Source organism: Pholcus phalangioides, unplaced genomic scaffold (assembly GCF_987345545.1).
Source record: "Pholcus phalangioides strain wild (caught in Gottingen) unplaced genomic scaffold, Ppha-v1.0 ptg000015l_1, whole genome shotgun sequence".
Classification (NCBI taxonomy): domain Eukaryota; kingdom Metazoa; phylum Arthropoda; class Arachnida; order Araneae; family Pholcidae; genus Pholcus; species Pholcus phalangioides.
Window position 1 is genome coordinate 75,902,136 of NW_028301608.1, and position 13,650 is coordinate 75,915,785.

The 13,650-nt window shown below is 39.1% G+C and overlaps 1 protein-coding gene across 2 annotated transcripts in view; it reads right to left on the bottom strand.

Moving 5' to 3' along the window:
* The window catches only part of LOC149076700 (uncharacterized), a 77,585-nt gene that overhangs the window by 41,618 nt on the left and 22,317 nt on the right, over nucleotides 1–13,650 (bottom strand). For both annotated transcript variants that reach the window (XM_089244324.1, XM_089244325.1), the window contains exon 3: nucleotides 3,630–3,893. In XM_089244324.1, coding sequence (XP_089100450.1) covers nucleotides 3,630–3,893 — 264 coding nt within the window. The remainder of the gene's footprint in view (nucleotides 1–3,629; nucleotides 3,894–13,650) is intronic.

The window sequence follows — 13,650 nt, forward strand, 5'->3', positions numbered from 1 at the left end:
GTGCTCGCGAGCACTTAACTTTACAATTAAACACCTTTTACAAATTGCATTCAAGGGCTGAAATTATTTCAGCGTTGAAAAAATACTCACCTTCAAAAATTTCTGAAAGTATTGGCAGCGGGTTTTTTACTCTTTAATTATTACTAGAGCCCGAAAGTTCAGGCAAAATGCCATAAATGCCTATTTTCAAGTTTTTCTGAAAAATACCTTTTTTAAAGTTTTTTTGCCATAAATGCCTATCTTTAAATAATTTTAAGTTTATTGGTTCATTTCAGAGGCCCTAATATGAACTATAGAAATGATAGTAATTGTTCCAAATAATACATCGAATATACGAGAATTATTCGCAACTCGAAAAGGTACTACAAGAACTACTCGATGTCAAATTCTGTGGCCTTGCCAAAGCTACTTATCCCTCGAGATGCATCAGATGTCAACGATGGTCGCATAAAGTAAGTGAATGCCAATTTCCAGCGAGATGCATCAAGTGTACGAATTCGCATCCCGGGTTACCGTGCGGAAACATCAAAGTGAAGGACCCACCCGCGTGCGTGAACTGTTTGAAAAATCATCCGGCCTCGTACAAAAAATGTAAAGCTTAGGCCCCTTTCACACGGAGCGGATGCGGACGCGGATGCGGGTCCGCATACCCTTTCAAACGAACGCTGAAGATGCGGACGAATCGCCCGCATCTTTAGTTCGAAATTCGTGCATAAAAACTGTTTTTTCGCAATTTTTGTAATTATTTTTCTCCTTCACCCCTGATTCAGTGCCCATAGGCGGCCTAGAGGCATTCTTTGGTGGTTTTTTATCATTGAGCCTAAAGATGCCTCCATTCCGATCCTCACAAGTAGTCGATGGGAGAAAATATCTTAAAATATTTTCAAAAAATTTTGGAAAAAAATCTGTCTTTTCGGAAAAATATGAAAGAAAATTCCAAAAACACATCCAATGTTCGAAAAATCCAATCCAAAAACATCCAAAACATTCGATGTTCCAAAAAAAAAAAAAAAAATTCAGCAAATATCAAAGAATTTGCAAGTATAAAAAAAGGGGAGGGGTTGGGACTTTCAAAATGTCTGTGCTTAGAAATATTCACATCACAAATATTCACATCTTAGGCTGGGATTACACTATAAAAGTTTTGTAAAAGCTCTTTGATAAAACGTGAAAAATTCAACCATTAAGATCACCGGTTGCATTTGCTTGAATATTTAAGTTTGCTTTCAATGTATAAATTTGTTGGTTTAGAAAATAAAACATTTTTATACAACATTAAAAATAACGCGATTGCGCATTTTGAAATGCCTCGCGGAACATCGGTGGAAATGTCCATCTTGTTTGCACCACTGTTTCGCGATCAGACAAGAAAATGAAGATATCGTAGAGTTACGCAAATTATCGTAGAGGCTGAAGCAACGTGATTGGGTGTGTGGAAAAAATTCCGAAAAAAATCGTGTAATCGCGGAATAGCGGTGCATTTGCGAAATATGTCTCCGGAGCCGCTCAAGCGGAGGTTACGTCACCAATGATTCACTCGAAGAAATTTTCTAAGCCTCGCTCTACGGATTTCCGTCAGTCTACGGACCTCAGCGAAAACTTTTCTCAAAGACCGATGGCATCCAGCAGCCCGCTCGTCAAGGAAGTGACCGTTCCGCACGCCGAAACTCCTACGGTGCCATCCGCAGATAGTCTAGCGGGAAAATCGGTATCTTCTTCCGACACGGAATCTTTTGCCAGCGGGAACTCAACTTTTGAAATGTTCGAGTTTGCGAAGTCCTGCTTCGAGGACATCATGAAAATGAATTCCAGGAAAGAGAGACATGCCATCATCGATAAATTCCTAGTCGGAGCTGGAAATATCTTGATGAAAGATTAATTTCCTTCTGGACATTGAGTGATGACTCGAAAATTCATCAATCTAATTATTTTATTCCAGAAATTTCTCAACTTGCTTTCATTTTCCTTTCCCTAACTTTACTCTATCATAAAAAAAAAATTAAATTTTTTTTTCTCAAAATACCTTTTAAAAAACATTTTAATTTTTTTTTTTTTGAAACGCTTCTACTATTTTCTGAACTTTGAAAAATTTAACACCATAATTCTATCTCTGAATTTTACCTTCTTGTAACTAATGATATCGATTACAGGTCTAACCAATCCTGGAGCAGAATCGCATCGACCAATCCCGAGCGAGCAGAAACGTAATCAACTCGTCGGTTCCCGAGCTTTCTTCACAGCGAAACATTAATCGTAATCGTATTAACACGAGAAGGTTGCTGCCGGCATTTCACCTGCAAAAATTGAATTTAAATTTATTTTAAATTTAAATTACCAGAGACCATTTACCCGATTTTGACTTTAAAACTTTTTCCCTCCACATATACGCACTCACTTTTACACATACACTTACGAACTCGTCTTTCCCTTCATACGTAGCCCCCGAGGCTACAGTTTAAAAGCCCGCAGATGGCCCGGAAAGAAAAATTCCATTGTGGTCTGGTCTGGTTGGACGTATCCTAGGCATTTTATTATCTCTTCCCGCTCCGTGCGCGTCAAATACTCCGTCTATCAGCCCCTCCACATGTACAATATTGTGGTAGCATTGAAGTTCTGGCATACGCTTGACGATTTTATTTCCGTTCACATGGGAAATAGCAAAATCGGGTTTAAAACCCGCTTCAAGAATTTTCACCAATAACTGCTCTTCATTTCTTTCCTTACGAAGGAAAAAAGTCGTTAAGCGGGTACTAGAACTCTCAATGCTACCACAATATTTGCACATGTGAACGGGGCTTTTTTTCCCTTCGTAGGGAAGAAATAGGGAGCAGGCATTGCTTTCTCTTTCGGATTGTCTTTCTTCGGATCTTTGATAAAAGTCCTTGTAGAGCGAAACTCTACTCTGTAACAGTCGTGCGAGCGAAACTCTGACGACTTCAATAAAGTTCGGTTGAAATGCCGGTCTATGTAAATAATGAGTTTCAGCGAAAATTCTTGAACAAGGTTTTAAGCCGGCTTTTTTCATTGCCCATGTGTACGGGCCTCATGGTTATAAGCAAGTTCAGCTTTTCTTTTTCTTGAAAACAAAGCACAACTCAGGTCTATCACCATCTATGGGCGATTTACTACCTAGTGAGTTGTGCCGGAAGTGTAATTGTGCGTGTACCTTAACAGTCTGAGTGCGTTTGTAGTGTTGTGTTTCATTTTTCAGTGCTGCCATCTATATTTCAAAAGTGAAGTGAGTGATGTGTTATGATTGAATTATAATTTGTACTCTTTGTAGGTCTGTTGCTCTCTGCGGCGAGACATTTTTTAAAGGAGAGATCGGCTCGTATTCGCACCTTGAAGTTGGGAATCACAGAAAACCAACTTCAGCCGACCACCACTGTGGCGACGGTGGGGTTCGATAGCTCCCAACATTTTCAATCACTTTGCGTTTATGTTTGTTATGAAATTCCTCTTAGAGATGTTTGTTCACGAGGCGCATATGCGGTTTAGTAGTTGGTTGACTACATGTTGTAAAAATTCGGTAATACATACCTTGTAATGATTACCGAAATGATGATTTTACCAATAAATGATGAACATTTTTCGAGAAACAAAGAAAGATTCGAAATGATTGCTTGTACCTTCTACTCTAAGATTCGTGAAATTCGCATTGACGACCGCTTTGCTGTCTTGAACGTCGACTTTGATCGGCTTCGGCGGCTGGAAGGGATCGAGGACAGGTACTTTGAGGTCCGGGATTCCCGTCAACATGTCTTCCCTGAAGTTTTCTAAAATGCCGATAAGAAAGCCGTTGACATCAACATCCCCGCATTGTAGATGAGTATTTCCCAAATCATCTAAAGTTCCGTAACATGCAGAGCCATCATGCAGGTTCAGTTCTGGATCTGCCGGAAATAATAAAAGATTTTTAGAAATTTTAAATTTTAGATGTTTTAAAAAGAAATTTTACCTCTTTCAATAATGACATTGTTTGAAAACGAATATTCTTTGTAGGTTTCTATCACTAAAAATAGTACAGTAAAATCTCGATAAGTCGTCATCACCCTATGTTATCGAAAAATTATGACGACTCAAGCGGAGTGCCGTCAGTTTTAATGTCCAATCTTATGAAAATCGTATGAATTTAAAGTAATATGACATTTATATTGAAGTATGAATCGAAATAACAATATTAATAAAATTTATGGATATCAAAAGAAAAAATAATAGCAATTTTTTACCTTTTTTGATTATTACTTATTATTCTTATTACTTATTGTGGTAAAATGTACTGGTACACTGTGATACATACTAGTAATTTTTACTTTATATTTATCAACAGAGAAACTGTTAGAACAGGTAGCTTTTCTTCATAACAGAATTCTCTATTGCACATTAATTTTACATATACGTCAAATTTAAACTTTTAGTGTTTTAATTCTTCATCAGAATAGTAGTTCATGATACAACTACAAAGCAATCTCCAACAATTTGACTTGAGGTGAGGGCTCTGAGCAGGGAAAAGTGAACAGAAGACCTCAACTTGGGAAAGAATGTTCGATTTTTTTTTCAACAAAGATATTTTGTTTAAATTTGAAGCCCTAAATTAGTAGGGCCCATGCAAAAATGAGATCTAGCTAGAAAGCCCCTAACGTTTCAAAAACCTTAGTTGGCGAATGAAATTCCCCAGCGTAACTTTCGTTACTTAAACTGTTCCGTTCGGGTATATAGGATTTTGTGGTGAGCATATGGAAATGCTGTTAACAAGCTCTTTTTTTATTGGGAGCCATAAAAATAGTCTGTTTTTTTCTGCTTTTTTCAAACTTTTCATAGTGACGAGTTAACCGAAATTAGCGACAAGTAAACGAGGGTTTAATAACATTGTTGTCTATTACAGCTGGAAGGGCCTGAAGAAAAATGGCGACTTAACCGGAGTGAAGACTTAACGAGGTTTTACTGTATTTGTTCTGGACAATAGTAAATCTGGAAAATATTACTCTAAAAATAGTAGCGCTCTGACCTATAGGTCACAATATAATTTTACGTAAGTCGCCTATAAAGGAGAGCGAACCCGTCCTTCTCCCTGTTTGAACAAAAAACTAGTTTTCGCTCCAAGTGACGTCTAATCGTTGCAAAGAGAGCAGGATAGAGAACGGTAATTGGCTATAGCGATAAAACTGACGTCTAATTCTTGCTGTAATGTGGCGTATGAGTGAGCCTGGTTTCAAGGAGGGGGTTTCATCTACTCTAATGTCTCCTCTGCATCCGTCTGTGACGCTATTATTGAAGTAGAAAGTTTTTTCCCACCGTGCTCGCTTCATATTCTGACATCGCATTTCTAGAATCTAAGGGTGTGAACATAGTGCGTCCGTATTTCAGATTCTGGAAACCCGCGTCGTCCCCGATTGGTTAAAAACCCGAATTTCAACCTTTTTTTAACTTGAAATTCGGGTTTTTAACCAATCGCAGACGATGCGGGTTTCCAGAATCTGACATACGGACGCACTATGTTCATGTGGTAGGGGGGGGGGGTCTCCCTGCGGTAGCAATTTTTCTGCGGTTATGTCATCGTTTTTGTTGTACCCGTGTCAGGAAATTTTTCTGACAAGGACGAACCGGGTATCGAACTCGCGACATCTCTAAATATCCTTTGGTACTTTAGGCGAGTATCTTATCGACCTGGGCTACCGCGCCCATGTGTAGTCCTGCCATCTCACATCAAAATTTCAAACTATGATTGAAGATTTTACCGTTGTAGGTCCGTTGTTCTCTGTGGCGGGACTTTTTAACGGAGAGATCTGCTTGCAATCGCACTTCGAAGTTGGGAACCGCAGAAAATGAACTTCAGTCGACCATCACTGTGGCAACGGTGGGGATTTCTGTAGCTACTTTACCGCACAGCAACTCCACACAATCATATATTTTATACGACAATTTCCAGCCAGCGGAGTTCTGCGGAAATGAAGCACACCATCTGGGTGGTGGACCCAGGTTTTCGGTAGTTTAAGAACTTGTTTCTGATGTTCTTTGGCCGGATTCAAACCCGTGCAACTCGACAGCAACCTTCATAGTGGAAGATAAGCATCTTATCACTGGTAAGACTTTTCAGCATGTTATGGCCGCTGGTGGATTTCTGTAGCTACTAATCTACTAAACCACACATGCACCTCCTCCATATTCCTCTGCGGAACCTCTAACGAATTGGTACATGTTGGACTGTGCGTGTACGTGTAGTGAAACCTGACGTGAAGTTTGTTTCTGTGTAATACTCGTTATGTATAGTGCTACTATTTGCCACCAGTTTTAGGCCTGTTGCTCTCTGTGGCAAGACTTTTCAATGGAGAGATCGACTCACATTTGCGCCTCGAAGTTGGGAAGCACAGGAAACCAACTTCAGCCCACCACCACTGTGGCGACGGTTGCTCCGAACTCGGATCCTCGCGATGCGAGTCCGTCACTATGACCACTCGACCACCACAGCGGCTAAATTTCTGTAGCTGCTGGCACCGTACGAGACATGCCTGGTGTTTTCGCGGATGTTTGGCGATCACCACATCGACAGTGTGCAGACCACGTCACTGTTGGCGGCAGCAATTTTGAGCTGTGATGTCTCAGTACAATTGTAAGTTGATGAATGAAATATTTTCCTTAAGCTCATCGGTGTTCTTTTATTCTGTCTCTGTCTTGTTTATCATTATTTCATGATGTAACAACTGAACGTAAAAACCTCTTGCGCTTAATCACTTGAGTTCCAGACATGAGCTGTATGGCGATTTGTGCTTGTCTAGTTGTGTTTCATCACCCCCTCACGCCTAAGACCCCTTTCACACGGAGCGGATGCGGGTCCGGAAGAAGTTTTAACAATTGGAATATACTGCGCCTTTCAGGCGAGCCGAAAAATCTCCACACCTAGGAAATGTTCATGCGGGTCCGGACGTCGTCCGCATGTGTCAAAACCTAAGTGCGGGCTCCGCATCCGCACATAGAAGTTTTGACAATAGGTTTATTCGGAGCTATTCAGACGATGCGGATGCGGAGCGAATCGCCCGCATCTTTAGTTCGAAATTCGTGCATAAAAACTATTTTTTCGCAATTTTTGTAATCATTTTTCTCCTTCACCCCTGATTCAGTGGCCATAGGCAGCCTAGAGGCATTCTTTGGTGGTTTAATCTAGAGCCCCATAGAATATGGGTATAAAGATGCCTTCATTCCGATCCTCACAAGTAGTCGATGGGAGAAAATATCTTAAAATATTTTCAAAAAATTTTGGAAAAAAATCTGTCTTTTCGGAAAAATATGAAAGAAAAATTCCAAAAACACATCTAATGTTCGAAAAATCAAATCCAAAAACATCCAAAACATTCGATGTTCCAAAAAAAAAAAAAAAAAATTCAGCAAATATCAAAGAATTTGTAAGTAGAAAAAAAGGGTAGGGGTGGAGACAGTGGCGGATTACCGCACAGGCGCATGAGGCGCGCGCCTGGGGCCTCGGCAGAGCGGGGGGGGGCCTCCAAATAGTTGTGTGCTTCATCCTACATATGAATTTACATGCGCATCAACAAATCTCTTGAACTAAGTACAGTATCTGCTCTCCTTTTTTTTTTTTAACCGCAATTTTTTTTTTTTTATGTATACTGTACGTATAAAGGGAAGAAAAATGGGAACTGAAAGAAAAGAACAATTTACAAGACGCAGCTCTCAAGGGCCAGTTCTTCCCCGACAAAGAATGAAGAGACATTGTAAAGCGATCATTCAGGGAGGGTCATTTTCAAACAGTATTTCCCTAAGGGCACAAGCAGGAGGAGGGGTGAGAACAGCAGGTCCTAATGTCTGTCCGAAATGAAAATTGGAGTGAAGGCATAAACAGATGTGCTAATGTGATATTAAATGTTTTTATGGGCGCCGATAATACGACAGCTTTGGTGTAAGCTTTTGTATACAGTATAATGGATGGCAAGATGGCTATCGGCAAGCGGCGACATCGACAGGAAGAGACACTCGTACTATTTAAAATGAATGTAGTAGAGCTCTTATTGTGATTTTGTCTCCCACTTGTTTGAATGAAATACTATAAGCTGGTTCAAACAACATATACATTTGCAATCTATGACTGGAACCATACGACCATATGAATAAAAAAAAATTTGGGGTTTGAAATGAATGCTGAATGACATGCATTCTGAATCACGTGATTTTTCTGTTTCTCTTTTAAACACTCCCTCCCCATCTGAAAAAAATCAAGGGGGTTTCTTTTCCTTCTTTCTAAAAAAAGAGCTACATTTTTGGATTGGTCAAGGAGGCTTGGGTAGACAACATCTTTGTGTCAGACCGAAAAGTGTTTATTGTTAATGTAATTGTAATGTGTGTTATTGTAATGAAAAAAATTTTCATGCCGATCCTCAAGATTTCCTTTAGGATTTAGATTGCAGAATCTCCAAAAATAACGGTAAGCAAAACTAAAAATATATAAATTATCTGATAAATTTTTATTTGAGCATTTCAATTCAACTACAGTAGTCTCTCGAGAATTCGGTCGTGCTCTAATCCAGCACGTCCAGTAGTCCAGGATATTTATGTGGTGTGGTGTCACTTTTCTCCTGATGCCCTAACTCCTTAACACGTTCTAATATTTCTTAATTGCTGATCAAGTCCTGACTATGTCTTTGCACGAAATTTCATATATTATTTCAATGGGTTTCTTCAAAGTTAATCCAGCAATTTCGGTAAAATCTGGCACACCCAGGTGGTCTAATACGTACCGGATTAGCGAGAGTCTACTGCAGGAACCTTTGAGGCATAGCAGGCCATATTGAAACATTTTATAAAGTACGCGGGCCACAATGTTATACTGTGGCATTTTTCGTTATTAAACGAAACGGGGGGGGGGGGGAAGCATAACAGGGGCGTAGCCAGAAATTTCGTTCGGGGGGGGGGACCACTTTCATTTCGGGGGGGGGCCAAAGTGACAGAACAATGGATTTGGCCATCTTTTTCCCTTTTTTCGGTCATTTTCTCACATTTCGGGGGGGGGGACCAGACCCCCAAGTCCCCCCCCCCCTGGCTACGCCCTTGGAGCATAATATAGAAGATTTTTATTCACTCTGAATACAAATAATACAAAGGCAAAGGCCACAACAGGCAGAGTGCCCAACGAGGTGGCTGAAAGAGAAAATAATAATAATTAATATAATAATAGTAAAAATAAAATAGAATAAACTCATTCTGAAATAATTTCTTTCATTAAATTTAATTCATTCTGAACTAATTTCTTCCATTAAAAATATAATTCTTATATTTACTCTGATATAATTTCTTCCCTCTATTCCCTCTATTGAAGAAATGTTTTTCTATTAAATATTATCAGTATCTTTATATCAAATCAAATATATTATATTTGAGATATTATCAAATCTTTATTAATCAGTAATATTAAATTACTAAAACTATGACGGATCTCCATTTTTGCCGTGTGGCTGAAGGCACCAGGACGGACATCTTAGATTACTAAAAATATGATGCAGAATTTTACTGTGATTTTTTTTTTTAATGGGAGTGTGATTATTTTTCATCTAGTACCAGAGAATATCATTATATTTCCTTATCTTATTATTGTGTTTATGGTTTTGGTGATGCAGAAATAAAAAAAAAGTTATGATTTTCATAATATTGTTCATTTTAGTGAACCATCTCGTTCTTATTAGGGCCAAAAGGGTGCAGTGGTGGATAAACGCAAATTTGTGGGTGGGGGCGGTGGTTGTGACCATGTGTTCAATTTTTCAGGACGGTTCTGATTTTTTTTGGAAAAAATTCTGAATTTTCCCCCTTTTTTAAGCAAATTTATTTTCTTGGTTTGTTATTCTGTCAAAAACGTAGAGAACATTTTTCCATTTAATTTTTCTGCTCTCGGGGAGGGGGGGGGGGTGACAGCCCCTACCTTTAATCCGCCCCTGATAGGGGGCCTCCAGATCAGGTTGCGCCTGGGGCCTCCCAAAATCATGATCCGCCACTGGGTGGAGACTTCCAAAATGCCTGTGCTTAGAAATATTCACATCACAATTCTGTATTAGGCCGGGATTACACTATAAAAGTTTGATAAAAGTTCGTTTATAAAACTTGAAAAATGCAACCAGTAGGCGGATCAGTTAAGTTAGCTCGAATGTAACAGATGTGTTTATTGGTTACATTTTTCAAGTTTTATAAAATAACTTTCATAAACCTTTTAGAGTGAAATCCCATCCTTAGATTAGTCTCACTTCTGAAATATAAAATTTCATTTTTTTAAGTTTAAAGACTGAACATCGAGTAAAATAAACTTGTAGGTATCGGGGGAACCACCAAAAATATTCAAGTGCTAGGGCCTTCAAACGTCTTAATCCGGCCCTGAGTGAACACCGTACGTGGATAACGTTGTTTAATAAAAGTATTTTTTTTAAAGTTTAAAATAATTAAAAATTTTAAAAAATATTAAATATTTAAAATATTTATATTTTATTAAAGAATTTTTAATATTTAAAAAGAAAAAAATTAAAAATTTTAAATTAAATTTAAAAGTTATTAAAGTATTTAGTCAATTAAAAATATTCGTAATGAACAGAACGGCTTATCATTTTGGTCCCGTCAGTGGCCATTGTTGGCAGGTTTTATTGTATAAAATTGTAAAGTATGGACAAAAGGCAGTTAAAGTTGCTATATCTCTATCTCAGAAGGAAACAGGGATAGACGTATGTAGGTACATCATATTTGATGAACAGGGACCCTCATATGGTGTTTTTAACGGTATTTATGGCAAGGGGGGGGGGGGAATAAATAACAATTCACATTGTTAACAAACCCGTTTACTTTTCATCTTTGTGTAATTTTGAGACGCTTCGCGTACATGTATTCCGTCCTGTAACTGTACATCATGCGACCATTGTATTCACACCCCACATATTATTCTATTATTCTGATGAACTGGGGAGTGCGTGGCGCTTCCTCCGGCTGTTTGTGTGTTCATATAGTTTGTAAGTGGATTGTTTTTCATATATTTTCATGAAGTGGAGTAATGTTGGATATTTGAAGTGCGGCGGATCTGCGTGTGGGTTCTCCCCCTGGCCACTGATTTTCTGTTCCTTCCGCAGGTTGCATCTCGGTGTAGTATTTTTTTTTTTGTACAATATATCACGCACTTTTCCCCCTTTCCGGTGATGCCAGGAGTAATTTCATGCATACCCAATTTTGTAAGCAATGTAAATTTTTCCCTAGCAGCCCTTGCTTTTAACCGTACGCGTGTATTTTCTGATACGATATTTTGACACCTTCTTTACTCTTCCTGCCGCTATTATACTCTTTTTCACCGCCTCTCCCGGCGGTGACCTATCGGTTAGAAATTCTTCGGAATATGGACTGAGTCGCCGTTTCGGTTAGTAAGTAAGTGAAGACACTCCGATCTGCCATTAAATCGTCCACAACTACAAGATCCGGTAGACGCGTATGTTTCCGCTACCATGAAGTTGGGAACTGGTGGGGGAGGATTGTGGCTTCATCTCTCGCTCCTGACGCAACAAGTGGAGACTGACATTCTTGTCATAGAGATAGATAAGTTCAAAGGTGGGGGGGGGGGGGGATCGAAATACCTAGCACCATTTAAAAAAAGAAAAAATATATATTTATTTTTATGTTACTTTAAATCTAGATTTGTTTCTTTCATGAGTCGCGCAGGAAGTCGTCATATTGGTGAACTTAGACACGGTTTGTATGTCTCTCAAAGAGGGCGATATCACGTGATCCAGAAAGCCTCATTGAAGAAAATCCGGGCAGCGCCGGGTATTATAGCTAGTCTATATACAGGGTGATTGGTGATTATAAAAAAACTATCCCGACATATGGTCCCCTAACTATCATACCATTCACAGAAACTGAATGAAATTTTGGCATAAGGTATTTTGATGTATGCGCTCAAGAATGATATGGAAAACAACAGTGTCACTCTAACAGTTACGGTTACAGTGAGAAAATTTCGAAAATATCAAATGGCAACACCAAGTTTTTTGTATTGGAATGTGATCTCCATTGTGAAAAACCCTAAATAGCGTTGGAACGGCAACTGCAGCATGAAAATCACCGGCGGTAGATAGGCTAAAGAGAAGCAGCATAAAATAAAGCATTTTATTGTGTTTCACAAATTTTCCACATGACCTTGTGGAGGACTAATCAGGCCTCAGCCGAAGAAACGGTGTGACGAATGAAACGAACATTAATGCTCTGGTGCACGGCAAAGTCCTTTTTACTTTTTCCTTGCCTAGCTCCGGGGATTTTCGTGCTACAGGTGCCATTCCAACGCTATTTAGTGTTTTTCAGTATGGACATCGCATTCCAATACAAAAAACTTGGTGTTGCCATTTGATAATTTCTCCCTGTAACCGTAACTATTAGAGTGACACTGTTGTTTTCCATATCATTCTTGAGCGCATACCTCAAAATACCTTATGCCAAAATTTCATTCAGTTTCTGTGAATGGTATGATAGTTAGGGGCCCATATGTCGGGATCGTTTTTTTATAATCACTCCGTATATAAAATTGATTTTCTGTGTGTGTGTGTGTGTATGTATGTTCTCTATACAAATCTACAATTTTAGATCGATCGTCACCAAATGTTGCATATATACCAAATGGGGCCCGACTTGAACGATAGGCTACTTTGAAATTTCGTCAGAGCAGGGCAAGTGCCCCAAATGGGCAAAAAACTGTCGGGCAACAATGGTTTTTGGGCCTCAACAATCACTTTCCGAACGTTTACATTGTTTACCGTGGTTCCCTAGCAAAGCGTTTCAGACGTGTTTATGCCTTTACAATGGCTTGCCACTTCTTCAACGCTGTCAATATATGTATAATATTTATGCTTTTATAATGGTTTGCCACATTTTCAATTCTCCCAGTAATGAGGTTTTTTGAATGACGTCATAATCATTATCAGCATCGCTGAGGGTCAGGAAAAGGGTCATCCTCATAGAAATCAGTGTTAAAATTGCCGTTTTTACTGTAGTAATGCGGAAATTTAGTGGGGCTTTCCACTACATCAATAATTTTAAAAAAGTGTATTGAATTCTCAATTTTTGAAATATTGAGTTCGCTTAGAGATACGAAGCCCAGAAAATTAAATACGAAGTTATTAGACGGACCTACTTTCGAGTTGGATATTCATGCAATAAATTACAAAAATTCACAAAGAAATAAAATAATTCAGGAATTAATTAAAGAAAGAATTGGTAATACCGTGTTTATGTAAATAACATTGATACGTATTAAGCAATATTTCATAAGAGAATGCGAACTCCATCAAAATTACTGTTTAATTTTTAAAAAACTTCTACGGAATACGAAGAATCGTCGTGCACGTGCGACACGAGATTCTGCGGCTCAGCAACAGCGCCAACTATTGCAGGCGTACACGCGATTAGCGTAGTGTCACCCGCCTCGTGCCGCTGTGGTGGTAAAGTGGTCATAGTGACGGACTCGCGTCGCGAGGTCCCGGTTCAAACCCCACCGTCGCCACAATAGTGGTCGGCTGAATTTGGTTTTCTGTGGTTTCGAACTTCAAAGTGCGAATGCGAGGGAGCCGATCTCCCCTTTAAAAAGTCTCGCCGCAGAGAGCAACAGACCTACAAAGAGTACAAATTATA